Below are 16219 nucleotides of genomic sequence, written 5' to 3'. Positions count from 1 at the left end.
TAACTTGTGACCTTTTATAATTAAAAGTGCCTTCTATGATATTAATTGTTAGTATTCCACGACTCTTCCCCCTCCCCCCTCCCTGCTGTCTCGTAAACACATTTTTTTCCTTCTTTAATCAATTATAAACTACGTTTATTCTATGTACCCGATGAACTTCTACCTATAGGGTGATTGGGAGAACTCTATGAATAACAAACTGGTGTTGACAAAAATGGAGTCGCGTTGATATTTACTGAGTTAATTTAAAAAAACAAAAGGGTACCACTACCTCTTTTCTTTTTCTAATAATAGTAATATAATTATATATTTATATAATATATTATTGATATAATAATTATAATATTTATAATAATGCTTGAAAGTTTGCTTTCATTGCAAACCTCTTACTGACAATGAGGGTATGTACGTACACAACGTACATCTTCAAAGGGCTAATATTATTGAAAGTATACTACGTAACGGGGAGGAAAGTATCGATACTCCGATAGCATCAGGTACCCCCGCGACGCGGAACACCTGTGTTCGCACTCAATGCTGTCCTCGACGACGAATCTTCGCGTCGTCATTTCGTTACCTTCGAAATATTAATCTTGGTCGCTGGCGAACACACGTGCGCGCCTCCAATCTGTACGACGCCGACGACGGCGGCGACTACGACGACAACGACGAGAGCAGGAGGAAGAGACACGAAACGAACATTGTGCGCACGCCATAACAGCGTAGCAATAACAGCGTTCCATTATATGTAGCTACACCGCGAGCGGCGAGATTGCAAAACATGCCTAGATTAATGTTTTCTCATCCCGCGGCTTTGTTGTGCAACGCGGGGGCGAAAAGAGGAGACAGGGGGTAGGAATGGGGGAGGGAGAGAAGGGAAGAGGGGCCCGCAGCGGGGGAGGGTTGCGGCGGATGGTGGCGGCGCACCCTCTCCTGTCTGCCTCTTGAAGCTGCGGTTATCTCCTGTCGTCTCTCGCTCCGCCCCGCCAATCCCCCTCGTTCTATATACAATCGCGTCATGCGACAATGAACAGTACGAATTACGTTGCATTCTCTTTTGCGGCTCTCTTCGGCCTTCCGCGCGCGCGGTTCCGCTGCGCGTTATTATTCCGCGTCGCGAAAAAGAGTTATCAGCATGAAATAACTGTCGACAGGTTCCGAGCAATGATTAAATTAGAAGGAATGTCGGAACGAACTATGATAATCTTACATGTATAAATAAAAAATTAAATATAAATATTTCACATATTTATAATGTGTATAATATATATGTATATCTTGAATATATAGTATTATGTGTAAATAACATATAATTTTATATATGTATATATAAATTAAATATAGAATATTTATATTCAGTTGTAATTAATGCATGTGTGCATACATACATATTTATACATCATGTATATTAAATAAGTATTAGCTGAATCATTAGTATGCCAAGTCACACATGTACTTCATGAATTTTTAAATTTAATTTTCAAAATCTATTTTCGTTGTTTTTTTACGAAGTAAAACATTTTTCTCGTAAATGACTACTCAAAAGAATAATATTTTTAAATTTTTTCACAAAAAATCGCTCTCTTCTTGGACGCAGCACGAATTACTTTATCATGTACGACTTAAAAAAAACCATCAAATATTTTTCTCCTCTTTGCTCGTTGTTGTTGACATATGAAAGAAAATCTCAAAATGAAATTCATTGAGTTTAATATCACATTTCATTACCTTTGTAAGTTTCCAATACATGTAAAATTATAATTAAAAATTACTAATTAGGAGTAATGAGGATATTTAATCTGCAAAATGAAATTACCTCTGATCGATAAAGATAGAAAAAATTAATTAGAGAAAGAGAAAATATGTAGAGAATAATCTTTTTTTATTAATATTTTTTACACTCTATGTACGTAAATATCATATATTTATCATCTAAGTTCTAATACATTAAATCCTTAAATTGTCATAAATAAATTTTTTGAAATTATATCAAATATTTTTTAATTATATTATCAATAAACCAGTCGGCTGTAAACTGTAAGTGGTCACCAGGAAGTGAAAGATAATTGACCTTGCCGGCTCTTTCCATTGCGCGTAATCCGAGCCAGTCCTACGAATGACGCACCATTAATATACGCATTGAGTGACCGTATTTTCAAAATAATCATACGGGTATGTACCTGTTTATACAGCTCGCTTTCCTGCAGCTTTTGCACCTCTTTCGCTTGGCCAGGCTTGTAGAATCCAAACCATTCTGTCTCCACTGGTTCAACCATTGAATCATTCTCAAATTTAACAAGAACTAAAGCTTGTAACTTCTGAAGATTGTTCTTATATTCCTGTTACAATATAATCGCAATATAAATAAAAATATTAGTATTTTATTAATATAATATGTAATTTTTATTATATGATGTCTTGAAATCTCAATAATATCGTTAAAGTTCTATCGCGATATCTGGATAAAGATTATGTAAGATACATTACAGTCCCTTTACTTGTAACATAAAATGTGCACAACTCGGTTAAGTCATAATTATATATAGATTGCTTAAATATAGAACATGTTTATATTTTAACAAAATTAAAAATTCTGTGATTTATGAACTGTCTAAATGTGTCTGCTTGTAATCATAAAGATCCTTTTATCTCCATATAATTTACTTCCTTTTTAAATGATAATGAGGGTTAATTACTGATTACACTTACTGTGTTGTTAATAATTTCATTATTGATCTCAGCAATGAAAAGATTTTTCTTTCGATATTCATCCTCTTGCAATGGATCGTGCCAATAAGAAGCTTGTATCAGCGAGTTTTGAATATACCTAAGAAAAAGAAGAAAAGAGTACATAGGAGAACAAAGAGCGTTTCTGTTAAGTGATACTTAATGACTTTGAAGGCCATGAAAATGAGTACCACAAATATGCTCCAAAATGAAGCATGCGACGCATGTAATTGCATAGTCGAGACGTGTCTGAGCACTTTGGTATGCCGAAAACACCTTGATGCTGACCGCCTAAAGATATCAAATTCAGCATTGGTGGATTGGGGCATCTTTGAGCTACCGCTCTCCTAAAATAGAGAACAACAACGTTGCAAGAAAAATTGATCGAAAATTTATACATAGACAGTGCAAAAGATCAAATAATTAGGAAATTGAACAATTTACAGAAATTGAGCTCCTTGAGAGAAGCCAATGGCATTGTATCCATTTTGGAGATTTGGATCTCGCGCCAGTAGCTCACACACGTATTTTATTTGCTCATTAATATTTCCAAAGTAGCCGTTCTCAACATCCTATAAGGAAAGACGTTACGTTTTAATTCTGCATTAAAACAAATACGAAATGGAATAATACATAAAATTACGCTAATATTACAAAAAAGTTTACAATCTGTCTCATAAGAGTGTATACAACATTCATAATAATTTAAAAAAAAAAAATATATATATATATATATTCCATTTTAAACTATATTTAATAGCCTATTTTGTCACTGTTCATTATATTGTAATCTTTATTATAGCCTGAAAATATCTGGACACGTTTTCCATTAATTTTACTGTTTGTAAGCTCGAAAATTCACAATTGACTAATAGTCTCTTAATGCAAAAATTTTTAAACGTTTATGAAAAGGAAACTTTAGGGAAAACACATATATAACTTGAAGCAGTTATACTATCAAATCCAACATATATAAAATTCAATTTTCTACATTAGAAAACTAAAGAAAAGCATGCCCAGATTATGTATTAAGGTCTTTCTACAACAAGCTATTAGTCGACGATATAACATATAAGCCATAAAAATTGACCAATAATAGTCGAATATGAAGAAAATATTCAACTGTGATTGATCAATTCTTACGGCTTATCACTTACGACACCGACTAATAGCTTATTGTAGAATGGGCTTCAAGCTACAATGAACAACAACAGAGGTGTTTGGACATGTACGTATTAGGTAATGACGAAATAAATCATTGAATGATTAAAAATGTACATTACCTTTTTAAATTTTTATAAACTTTGTAGTTGTGAATTGTGATGTACATACACACTTTTATGAGACTGACTGTACATACAAAAAATTTAAAATAAATCAATTAATGCAAGACAAATGTAAGAATAGAATATTAAGATATAAGATAAATTTTATATGTATATAGAATATATATTTTTTTAGCTTTTAGATATGTGCTTTTAAAATTGTTGACAATTATGTCCGACCTCTATCTCATTGTTTCCAATGCGTATGGAGTGGACATAAACTCCAGGGATTTGTTCTTGAAGGAACTCTCGTATTCTTCCAAGACTAAAAGAGAAGCAGCAACTATCACCTGCAAAAGATGCGCTTTTATCTTTTTAACAAAATGTAGCAAAAGGCTAAACGATTAAAAATTAGAAAATAAAGTATTTCATGCTATTTTAAATTAAAAAGAAATATTTCAAAGTCCACACAAAGATTACTTATTATACTTAAAAAAAAAATAAATTGTAAAATCTCGAAGTATTTTGAATCATCTAAGATAGAAATTAAAGAATAATATACTTCTATGAACGCAAAATTTAGAATTTTTTGTTGTTGTGACATTGAACATACAGGATGGTCCATGTAAAGTGTGACAAGTTATTACTCCTAAAAATATGCGTTATTGCAAAAATTGTGCCAGATGAAAGTTGTATGATCTGAAGGAAGACAAATAGTGGTAAAATCAGTTTTCAAAAAAATTAATTTTTTTAAGTATACTAAAGGTCATTCTTTTTTTTTATTTGTTTGGTTTTCTTTATTATAATATGATTCCTCTAATTATTCTCCGTATAAAAATATTCAGGTGAATCTATCAAAAACTCAATAATTTACAAGATATTTTGTATTTTATGTCAAAATACACCAAAATAAAAAATGTAAAATATCTTGTAAACTATTAAGTTTTCGATAATTTCATCTTAATGTTTATATTTTTGTACAGAATAACCAAAGAACATATACTATATAAACTAAACCAGACAATTCCATTTTAAAAAATAGCAATAATCTCTATGTGACTTAAAAAAATCAATTTGTTCGATAATTGATTTTATCATTATTTTTCCCCTTTCAGACTACAACTTTTATCTCAAATAATTTTTGTTACAACGCATACTCTTTTAAAAATAACACACTTATCATACTTCACATGGACCATCCTATATATTTTGCAAGCTCATATTTGTCTTGTAATTATGAAGACACTTCTGCTCCTTTAAACTTACATGATAACGAGGGTATCGCAACGTTGACGTGTGTAACAAACGTCGATAAGTATAAATCGACTTTTCATAACAAATAATTACATTAATATTTTTTATAGCGCAATTACAAACATGTTCTTTAAAGAGATTTAAAATTGGAATTTTGACGGTTGCGCGCAAAGATATCGCAACTGTGAAAAAAAAACACACTGCAATTCTCTTACTTGTAATTACTTGTAGCGGAGATTACGACAAACATAATACCAGAGGAGAAAAATACGCAGGGAGATGCAAAAAAGTGAGCGTTTAAGTTTTAGAAAGTGAGAAAGCGGAATATTAGAGAGGCGATTAAAGGCATACCCATTCCATGCCAGAGCACTACTGGCACTGCTGCACCGTTGCTTTTCACGTCCCTCTGCTCGTGTAAACAACGACCGGCGTTCGCGCACAGGAGTATCACGGTGACGAAAAGTACGCAAGCACGACTTATCGCCGGCTCTACCGCGACGACGCGATCCATGTCGACTGTCGACAGCGCTTATGTTCAAGCAACTAACGCGAACCGACACTTCGCAATGCTTTTTGCAATACCGTTAATCATCACCACAACCGGGCGTAGCTGTACGCAGCTGGGCGCAGCTGAGCGCAGCTGACCGCGGCACCGAGAGTGACATTCGGCGCACACGTGAATATATGTTTTTGTCATATGCGTCTAGCAACGATCGACGCGCCACGCATCATCGCATCCGGAAGTTCACGGGACGCTCGTTCGGTAATTCAGATTTCGGCAAGAAGTAACATTCAATCAAATTTGTCAGGTCTGTCCGGGAAAAATTTTTTTACATATGATTGCATAGAATTATATAAAATTATATATCAAATATGTCCACATATATTAAAATATATATAATTACATATAATTATACGTAATTTTTATATACAATAATTATATACAATTATATATAATCCTACTCAGATAGCACAGTGTCGTCTTTGTTGTCATTTTGGTGTCAAAACGACAACAAAGACGGCAATGTGCTATCTGGGTATATAATTTATATGTATGATTACATGAAATTATGTGCAACTATTACATATAATTATTATATAAGAAAATATTGGGACGTATTTTATTACATGGTTATATAATAAAATACGTCCAGAGAATAGAGATATATTAAAATACATATAATTTATATACATATTATATAGTTATGCTGAGTGACATTGCAATTGAAATACAATTTGAATGTATTTACACAAATAAGCTGTAGTTACAGCTTTTACAGAACAAAGATGCAAAGTTAAATAATTTGAAAAAGATAATACTTCTTTTATATCTGTTATAAGATAAAAATAGTATATTATATATTGTAATAATCTAGATAAAAATAATGAAGCTATTTCTTTATGATGATTATCTAAATAATGTTATACACGTAACGGCGAACACTGCTTAAAATTTATAGCACACCTGGGAAAAAATTTTTTATATATAATCATCTTTGTTCTGTAAAAACTGTAGCTACCAGCTTATTTGTGTGGATACATTCAAATTGTATTTTAATTGCAATGTCAATCAACATAACTATATTACACATACTACATTAAAGAGAGTAGAAATGTATTATTCATGACACCAAAAATAAGGATGTACAAAGAAAAATGATACATATATAAAAACTACAATACAGATAAAAAAATAATTTAGAGAAAGAGAAAAAATCGATTAACATTCGATTAATTAATATTCGATGCTAGTCGGTCGTGATGGAAATGCCAATTACATGATGTTCAAATAAAATGATCTTGAATCGTAATACGTAGCGATACGCGAACTTTATTACGTCCGCCAACGTGAAAGCGCATCACATCGCATCGTTATTATTTCTGCACATTAACGAATGGCGTTCGTTTCTTCTGCTTGGTTGAAGAAACGGATTTGGGAGGGCTGTGTCTCTCATCTCGGATGGGAAGACGCCGTTGGGGAGGATGGAAGAGGAGTGGCAACCAGTAGCCGTTTTGTTTAACGAATCGGCGCGATATCCGAAGCACAATGCGTGATATCCAAGCCGCTTGTTTCGGGAATACATTGTTTTCTCTCTTCGGCGTGCTGCTCGCGTATGGAAATGCAGTAATCACTTAAAGCGGATCTGTACTGACGGCCATCGTCGTCGGCGGGAAAAGACCCGGGCATTGTATGGATGATCACGTCGAAATTTTTATGTGTTACCACGATTCTTCGAGCAATTTGTCGCTCTCGAGAGAAATTGTTTAATAACTTTTGGTAACAATTGAAAAATTCTATTTGTTGGAATTTATTAAATTTTATATTTAAAAACGATTAGGTTTTCTGATTATTACTATATATAATATATAATTTATTTCTATTATCTAAGATAATCTTGTGTTTTGAAATTGTTAATGAATTACAAAAGATTTTAATTAATCATTAAAAATCGGCACGTTCTGAAAATAATTTAATAAACTTCAGGAAAATTCGAAAATATTAGTTAGCACTTTGCTTGCCGATTTGATTGTAATATTAAAATTAATAAGTCTAATGTATTATTTAATTTATTGTTTTATTGATTTTTTGATATCTAAATATAATTTATTGCTTTTTTATTGGTTCTTTAAACGTTTTAAATACTTAATAAAATTACTTTTAAGTAAATAAGATCGTCACTCCTAAAAATAAATGAGCTTTATGAATTTTATTCATTACCCTTATATAATATCGAAATGTGTTGTGTTTTACGCAGTAAATCAATTAAAGTAATTATGTCGATAAAGTTCAGTAATTTTTTAGACAGTGACTTCAAAATTAACAATTATAATAATTTCGTTGATGATACAATTGTAATCTTAATTATATTTCTTACATTTATACTAAATATATATATATATATATATATATATATATATATATGTATGTATGTATGTATGTATGTATGCATATGTATAAGTATAAATTGTCTTTTAAATTTTTATTTTGGATAGCAAAAGTACAAGCATAGAAATACATGAAGAAACTTAAAACAAAAGACGATCTTTTAAATCGGTTTTTGTAGGAAAATGAGAATAGACTTTCAAAATCGTAATAAACACCGAGAAAGGAAAGAGATGCGAATAAGGGAAGCAGAAGGGTTGAGTTTGAGGAGGAAAAGGGGTAGAAGGAGAGGCAGGGAGCTGAAAGGAGGCGGAGATCGATCGAGGAGATGATGGGGAGGGAGATCGACATATTAAATAGGTGGGCTGCGAATGCCGGCCAGCCCAATGAGTAACAAATTAACCGGAAATCTTCCTGATAAGACGCGGGTGGGGAGAGGGGCAGGGTTGCGGTTAAGAAATTTCTTGCGAAGGAAATTTACTGCCCGTTTTCCCCTTTTGCGCAATATCCGAGAATATTACGCGAACTCGTCAGATTAAATTTACTCCAACTGAGACATCCGTAAACAAAAATAGCTCTTTACATGTTTATCTCATTTAAAATTTTTTCCACGTGTGTTCCATATAATTACAAAATATAGAGCGTGTTATTATCAAAATAAAGTCTCAGTCGTCTACTTTTCGTAATAAAATTTTTAATTATTAAAAAAAATAATATTGTTATGTTTATAAGATATATATTTTTTCAAAAAGTGAAGCAAAGTAAACTTTATTTCCACGGACATCTCCTATATTTGCATTGTGAATCTCTCAAAACACAAGACATTCAACATTCCCTTGAAATATTCTGTATTCGGTATAGAGATGAAGAGGGTAATATGGCACTCATTTTCATTTTATTGAATAACTTTGTCAATAATCAATATTTTATATTTTATTGAAACTTAATGCCTTATAACAATTGTCAGCTATTGGCATATTAGCGCCATTATAAAAACGATGAGTTACTGAACGAATAATTTCATAAGCAATTGTTGGAATTTGTCACTTTTAATAATGGAAATACAATAACAGAGGCAGTCGTAATGTCCATAGTAGTCACCTCCACAGTACATAATATTGATGCGATATTGTCGCAATATTGTTGCAATATTACGTGCTGTGTGGACGTATACCCTTCTCTTCTATACATACACATATATATGTATATATATAAAAAATGTAAAGTTTACTCGCGACAGGATTAACGGATTGACGAAGAGATTTAGATAGCGGTCCGAAAATCGGCGCGGAAGAGTTCACCCCTTTACATCCGCGGCCAGTGGCGGTACGCTGTGACGCGCGCTATCATCCCCTTGCGTCTCCCACGTCCCTCCTCCAGCTCTTTCCGCGCTTCTTCTTTCCTTCCCCTCCCTCTTCTCGCTGTATCTCCTTCCGCGGCGTAATGAATCCAGTTTGCCGAACTCCACCGCCTTCTCCAGCCTCGCCACCGCGTCTGGATTTTCCCAAGCTGGCCATCCATCCCAACCACTCTATCCAACCATCCATCCATCCATCCATCCATCCATCTATCCGTCCGTCCGTCCATCCGTTCGTCCACACTGGTAACTGCGCTATGTGAACCACTGTGCTTTTCGGTGCCACCCCCGCGGCGGCGGCCAACCCGCGCAGTCATTTTGCATCTCTCCTCCTATCCCACCTTCCACCCTACTCGCCCTTCACCCTCCTCCTCCGCGACCGCGGAGCTACGCCACGCGCACCCGATGCCTGTAATTACATCGAGTTCTCTTGACGATGAGGGAACGAGGGAGGGTGTGTAGAGGTAGAGGTTCTAATTAATCAGCTAGCCGCAACGCGCGCGAATCGTTCCCGGCACACGCTGCGGCAGGTCTATAGGTTGACCGTCGACCAAAGCACCGTGAGGCCCTCACGCGCGGGGGAGGGGGTAGCTTTCCTCGTACAACCCTCTGTCCCCGGCTTGTCCGGCGTTGTTAACTCTTAGTTAGACGCGTTCACTCGCATAGCAATAATTAGTCATGTGGACAATTTGCATGTATTGCGTAGTGCAATTATATATATTTATGAATAAATTTGTTTATTCGCAACGCAAATAACGTGACAGATACAACGAGAAAGCACGTGACATGATAAAAGAAATAAAAGAAATAATAGTCTCAGAAAGAGTCGTTCCAGATAAAGCACCGCAAAGAGTTAAAATACTCTTTCAAAATTGCAATGAGCAATATAAAAAGGTTTATTTTCAAGAGAGAGATACCTGAGCAATAATTGAGGCCCACTTTTCAATTTATTACTTAAAAATGCCATTTAAGTTTAGAGTATGTTCAAAAAAATATGTCGGAATATATGCAAAAAGGGGTTGAGAAATGGAAACTGGCAGCAACGCATTTGTTTAGTGCAATAAAAATTTGTGACAAAGTGGATGAATTGTTTTTATATTTGCTGCAAAGTTTTTAAAAACACATTATATGGTCATTATTATTTATGATGTATATGACTTATACCAGAGAATAATGATTTTTATTCTGCTAATTTTTAAGAAGCTAAAATTGCACCCACAAATGGAATATTAGAAATTTCTAAAGATTAAAAAAATTAATTAAAAAACAAATTAAAAATAATTTTGCTGTTTAAAAGTAGAGTAGACTCTAAGAGATTTTATTCTTTTGATTAATAATCATTTTTTGGAACTAATTTGGAAGGTAATGTTAGTAATGAATTTAGTTTATTTTCAATTTAATTTTTATTCAGTCTTTATTATATTCATAAACCTTTAATAAGGCTAAATAAAAAAATAAATTGAAATGTCTGAATTAAAAAAGTTTCTGTTCTTTATTTACAAATGTTTTAGGTATATTTTTTTTTATTTTTAGTAAGTAATATAAATAAAGATTATGTTCTCACTTAGGGTTCATTTCAATGTCCCAATACAGTTTCTAAAAAATAAATTAAGTAAATCTCTTGTCTATACAGTGCACTATTGTGGAATCAACATTTCAGCAGTGTTGAAAAATATCACTGAAACATCCAAAGTCTACAGACATTGTAATTCAACATTGATTTAACATTGACTCTACATTTATTCAACGTATAAACAATGTAGATTTTATATACATACATTATATACATTTCATATTTTTCAAATATTAAATTAAAAAATGTGTATAATTAGTTTATAAATTAGAAAAAATCTAAATTTAAAAAATAATATTGATTCTTATTATTTAAAATTGATTTTTTTACTTTCCTAAAATGTACTATTTTACATGTAGGTAAAAAATATTTTTTAAGATGTCAGAAGGATCAATTTTTAATAACAAAAAAATCCATATTATTTTTTCAAATTTAATTTTTTTTTTTTATTAATTCAGCATTGCAATATCTCAACAATATTCTTTCAACGTTCAGTGAATGCTGTATGGATTATTGCGCTCAGATAACTTCCGTTCTCCTAATTTTCGTAACGTATTTCGCAAAGGCAACATTTTTAATTAATAATAATATTTTCTTATAATATAAAAAAAGAGAGAGAAAAGCTTGAATATTATTTACCAATACAGACTAAATTTGTAATCCAAACACGAAACGAAGGGTTAATCGGCTCATCGCTCGCTGAGGAACAGGCAAAATTGACGTTCTTTGTTGCCGCTTTATTCTCCAGCGGCCTTTCAGTAGCGGATCTTCATCACCCCTTCAGGGAGCGAAAGAGAGAAGAGAGGGATTTCGAGCAACATTGATTTCAGGCAATAATTACTCGTCGGAAACCACTAAGCTGAGAATACAGGACCGGAGGTTTCGTCTCGGCCACAGCTGCAGTAACGTCGTGCTAATGAATCTATTTTGCTCGTTCTCCATATCGGTCTTTCCCTCATTCTCTTCCTCCTATTCTCTTCCTTGTCCCTCTTGGGCTTTAGAAACAAAGTATTCGACGCTTTATACTGTGGACTCGAGAACAAGAGAAATTATGTTATGTTTAAATTGATGAATTCGTTTTTTTTAACTTGATTTTTTAAAGTAAAGTGAAGATACCTTTGAAAAAAATAATAATTTTTTAATTTCAAAAAATAACGTGTTATTAGTATTTTTTAAAAGTAAGTAAATTATTTGTTTAAATTATTTGTTTAACTTAAACAAATAATTTTTTAATTCAAAGAATGTACTGACAAAAATGTAAGAAAGAATTCAGTTTCTATGTAAAAATATATCTTTTATTTAAAAAAAAGAGTTGCACAATCAAACTTTTATTAGAATTTTATTAATTTTAATAAAAGGAACAACAAAAATTTTTTCAAATTAAAGAAACTTTTCTTTAACCTTATAATAATGCACAAATTTCTTTTCAAATTTAAACAAATATTTTTTTTATTTGAAGAAACTTTTCTCTGACAATAATATAATGCGCCGACGTGTGGAAATATGATACGAGAAGTCGTAAAATTTTTAAAGTATAGACTTCGATATAATACATTAGAGTTTTTGTAAGATTGTATTGTCACTTAGTCGTTATTTATAGTGCAATGCAATAAATTTTTACAGATGACACACTATTACTCACGACCTAATTGACTAATTTAATATAAAATATTTTAATTAGCTATTTCGAGAAAAAAAGTTGTGCTGTAATGCAGTGGTTTTTAACCGGGGGTGCGCGCACCCCTGGGGGTGTGCGGGAAAGCATGGCATTTCTGGGAGTGCAAAAGACATTTCTAGATTCTCAATAGTAACAACAGTCTAACCGTTTAAAAAAACTTTAATAAAACTATAATACAAGAAGAACAACAACGGTGTAATCATAAATTTTGAATTTCAAATAGTTTTATGTTTATATGCAAATGTTTTTTACATAATGTGCACATATGTATATTTTTGTATTCTTTCAATAAATAATTTGTCTTACAATAAATTTATGTTTTATGTCCTAAAAAAAAACTTATTTTTCAAGGGGGTGCGAGAATGTATTTTCCGATTGAAAGAAGTGCGGATCATTAAAAAGGTTAAGAATCACTGCTGTAATAGAAGATTTACATTACATCCGACGCACGATGGTTTGATATCCATTAGAAGATAAGATTCTCATAGAACACTTTTATTTCTCGGAAATATATTCTTCCATTGGCCTAGTTTACACCGAGCACTTGATACGCGTACTAACTCGTAACTTTCTATTAATTTATCTTACTGTCGACAATGCGTGTATACATAATACATATATTTAATTATCTTGATTCATATTGTACCTACTTAATATACTATTTTTTAAATTTATTGCCGAAATCAAGACAATTTAATAGAAAATTACTAGTTAGTACGCGTATCAAGTGCTCGGTGTAAACAAGGTCATTGAATATCAGACGTCGTACGTCGGACGTCGGACGCAGTGTGAATCCTCCATTATATATAGGTAGATGTGATCAATTGCAAAGTGGTCAAACCGGACGCTTTACAATATGTTACACAGTTTGTAATAAATCTCAGTATAATAACGTTATATAAATAAAAAAAATCTAAAATTATTACATGTTTGCACGCATCTATATTTTTAATTATGCTTTATTAATCTTCTGTTCTGCGTTCAAATATTTAGCCTGAGGAAGTATTTACAAATAAAGTAGCAAAGTATAAGAGAAGAGAAAAAATAATATTATACGTTTCCTTTTTGAGCAGCTATATAGAAAACATACTGGAGGATTTTGCGAAGATATACGATCTGCTGGGCATTTCTTTGCCAATGTCACCGCACTATTATCAGCTATAAATAAGGATTTTCCGAAGTTATTGCGAACCTCCACGAGAAAATATCTTTTGCGTTTAGGTTTTAAAAAAATTCTGATCGGCGAATTAGTGCAAGCCACTACCGTAGCTTATTATGGCCTGGAAGTCCAAAATATTCCGAGTTTTATATCTGTAGATGAAGTAGTCGCTGATTTGTGGTCTGATAACGGTGGAAACAAAGAAGTATATGTTATTAATTTATTATCTACTTATCTTACTCTATCTTGTAAAAAATATATATCAAGTATAATAGTAATTTCGGCTGAGGCACACCGGTTGCACATTTCAGGTGTCGGTGCAACTTTTGTGTTTGGCTAATCAAATAATGCAGTCCCTCAATGGTGGCGCGTGTTCGTCTGGGTTCGATACACCTCACAAGTGCATATGGGATGTACACAAAGTGGACCTGAAAAAATAGTCGGAGCCAGTTTGTGTGCCACCGGTAATGTGGCACACCGATGCGCCCATGGTTAGAGACCCTATAATAAGAGTCGCGCCATCAGGCAATCTTGGCAAAATCCAGTGAGCAAGAAGTATATATACTCTTATCACTTTTTTTCTTTAACCTACACAAATTAATTAATCTATTCTAAAGTTTGTAGTTATATCGGAAACAAATCAAAATTAATAAAACAATTATTTATTATTAGGTACATATTAAAGCATATAATATTTCAAGCATATCATATAGAAATCCTGTTTATTATAAACTTAGTAAAAATAACTTTGAAATTATTCAACTACATTATACATTAATCAATAGTAATTTATATGTTAAAAATCAATAATGTTTCTAAAAATGTTCTTTTTATTCTTTTCCAGATCGTAAATAAACTTCAACTCCAAGAATAAATAAAAATTATTGGAAAATAGATTGACATGAAAAGGGCATTATTGAACAATATCAATTTGTGCTAACTTAAAATTTGTAAAATCTGCTATTCTTTGTTAGTTGTTCATTAGAGAGTAATAATATAAGAACGGAATATACGCAATGTAATGTAGTTGAATGATTTCAAAGTTATTTTTACTAAGTTTATAATAAACAAGAATTTTATATGATATGCTTAAAATATTATATGCTTTAATTTGTACCTAACAATTAATAATTGTTTTATTAATTTTGATTTGTTTCCGTTATAACCACAAACTTTAGAATAGATTAATTAATATTTACAAATAGAAATTTAAACGAAATTTAGTGTTTAGACAAAAAATATTACAATAAATCTAAATTCAAATCATTTTTTTTAACTTTATCTTTGATTTTTTGTGTGATTATTTAAAAAAATAAAGAGACTTTTCAAGCATGCTTCTGCGTCTCCACGCTTTCGTCATCAATCGGATTACATTTGAGACAGAGATCGTCAATTCGATTAGCCTAGGGAAATTTTCTATACCTACGTTGAGTACCATTGTTCAATCCAATTCGAGATCCGATTAGTTATCGTAAACACCCACGGTCTCTACCCATGGTGGAAGGATAACATGAGGTTTGTTCGAGTTGCTTGAAATCCTCAAAAATTTTTGCACTCGAGATGAGATAAATATATATTCGATCGTAAGAAAGAGAGAGACAACAATTAATTCAAAAAGGGCAGCAACACGAACAGGCCTATTGTGTGTGCAGTTCGCGCGTGTCTCTCTCTAAAAATTTGCCCTTTTCGTCTATTGGTAGGTTATAATTAACCAGACAGCCAACTGTGAAAAGCAAAATTATTTAGCGATCATTGATATTGTTCAATAATGCCCTCTTCATATAAATCCATTTTCCAGTAATTTTTATTTATTCATGGAATTGAAGTTTATTTACGATTTGGAAAAGAATAAAAAGAACATTTTTAGAAACATTATTGATTTTTAACATATAAATTAATATTGATTAATGTGTAATGTAGTTGAATGATTTTAAAGTTATTTTTACTAAGTTTATAATAAACAGAAATTCTATATGATATGCTTAAAATATTATATGCTTTAATTTGTACCTAACAATTAATAATTGTTTTATTAATTTTGATTTGTTTCCGATATAATCACAAACTTTAGAATAGATTAATTAATTTTTACGAACAGAAATTTAAACGAAATCCGGTGTTAAGACAAAAAATATTGCAATAAATCTAAATTTAAATCATTCCTTTTACTTCATCTTGGATCTTTCGTGTTATTATTTTAAAAAATAAAGAGATTTACTTTTCAAGCGTGCTTCTGCGTCTCCACGCTTTCGTCATCAATCGGATTACATTTGAGACAGCAGTTGTCAATCCGATTTGTCTAGGAAAATTTTCTATACCTAG

At 32.1% G+C, this 16219-nt stretch overlaps 2 protein-coding genes across 4 annotated transcripts in view; one reads left to right on the top strand and one right to left on the bottom strand.

Annotated features, from left to right (window-relative positions):
* Positions 1-16219, top strand: part of LOC105201337 — a 30756-nt gene that overhangs the window by 12033 nt on the left and 2504 nt on the right. The window contains exon 2 of one of the 3 annotated variants that reach the window (XM_039453865.1): positions 14209-14452. In XM_039453865.1, the coding sequence (XP_039309799.1) occupies position 14452 (1 nt within the window). In that variant the 5' untranslated portion in view covers positions 14209-14451. Of the gene's footprint in view, positions 1-14208; positions 14453-16022 lie in introns of those variants that run through there. The other 2 variants (XM_039453877.1, XM_039453888.1) reach the window with 2 other exon arrangements.
* On the bottom strand, positions 1864-5942 carry LOC105201334 (palmitoyl-protein thioesterase 1). Its single transcript, XM_011169305.3, has 7 exons — positions 5598-5942; positions 4233-4342; positions 3172-3299; positions 2919-3074; positions 2710-2827; positions 2181-2339; positions 1864-2110 (listed from the first exon to the last, which is right to left on the bottom strand). Exons 1-7 carry the CDS (start codon positions 5755-5757, stop codon positions 1985-1987), a joined length of 957 nt encoding a protein of 318 aa, XP_011167607.1. The 5' UTR covers positions 5758-5942; the 3' UTR covers positions 1864-1984.

Source organism: Solenopsis invicta, chromosome 1, assembly GCF_016802725.1.
Source record: "Solenopsis invicta isolate M01_SB chromosome 1, UNIL_Sinv_3.0, whole genome shotgun sequence".
Classification (NCBI taxonomy): Eukaryota; Metazoa; Arthropoda; class Insecta; order Hymenoptera; family Formicidae; genus Solenopsis; species Solenopsis invicta.
This window is presented reverse-complemented; position numbering and strand designations above follow the sequence as displayed.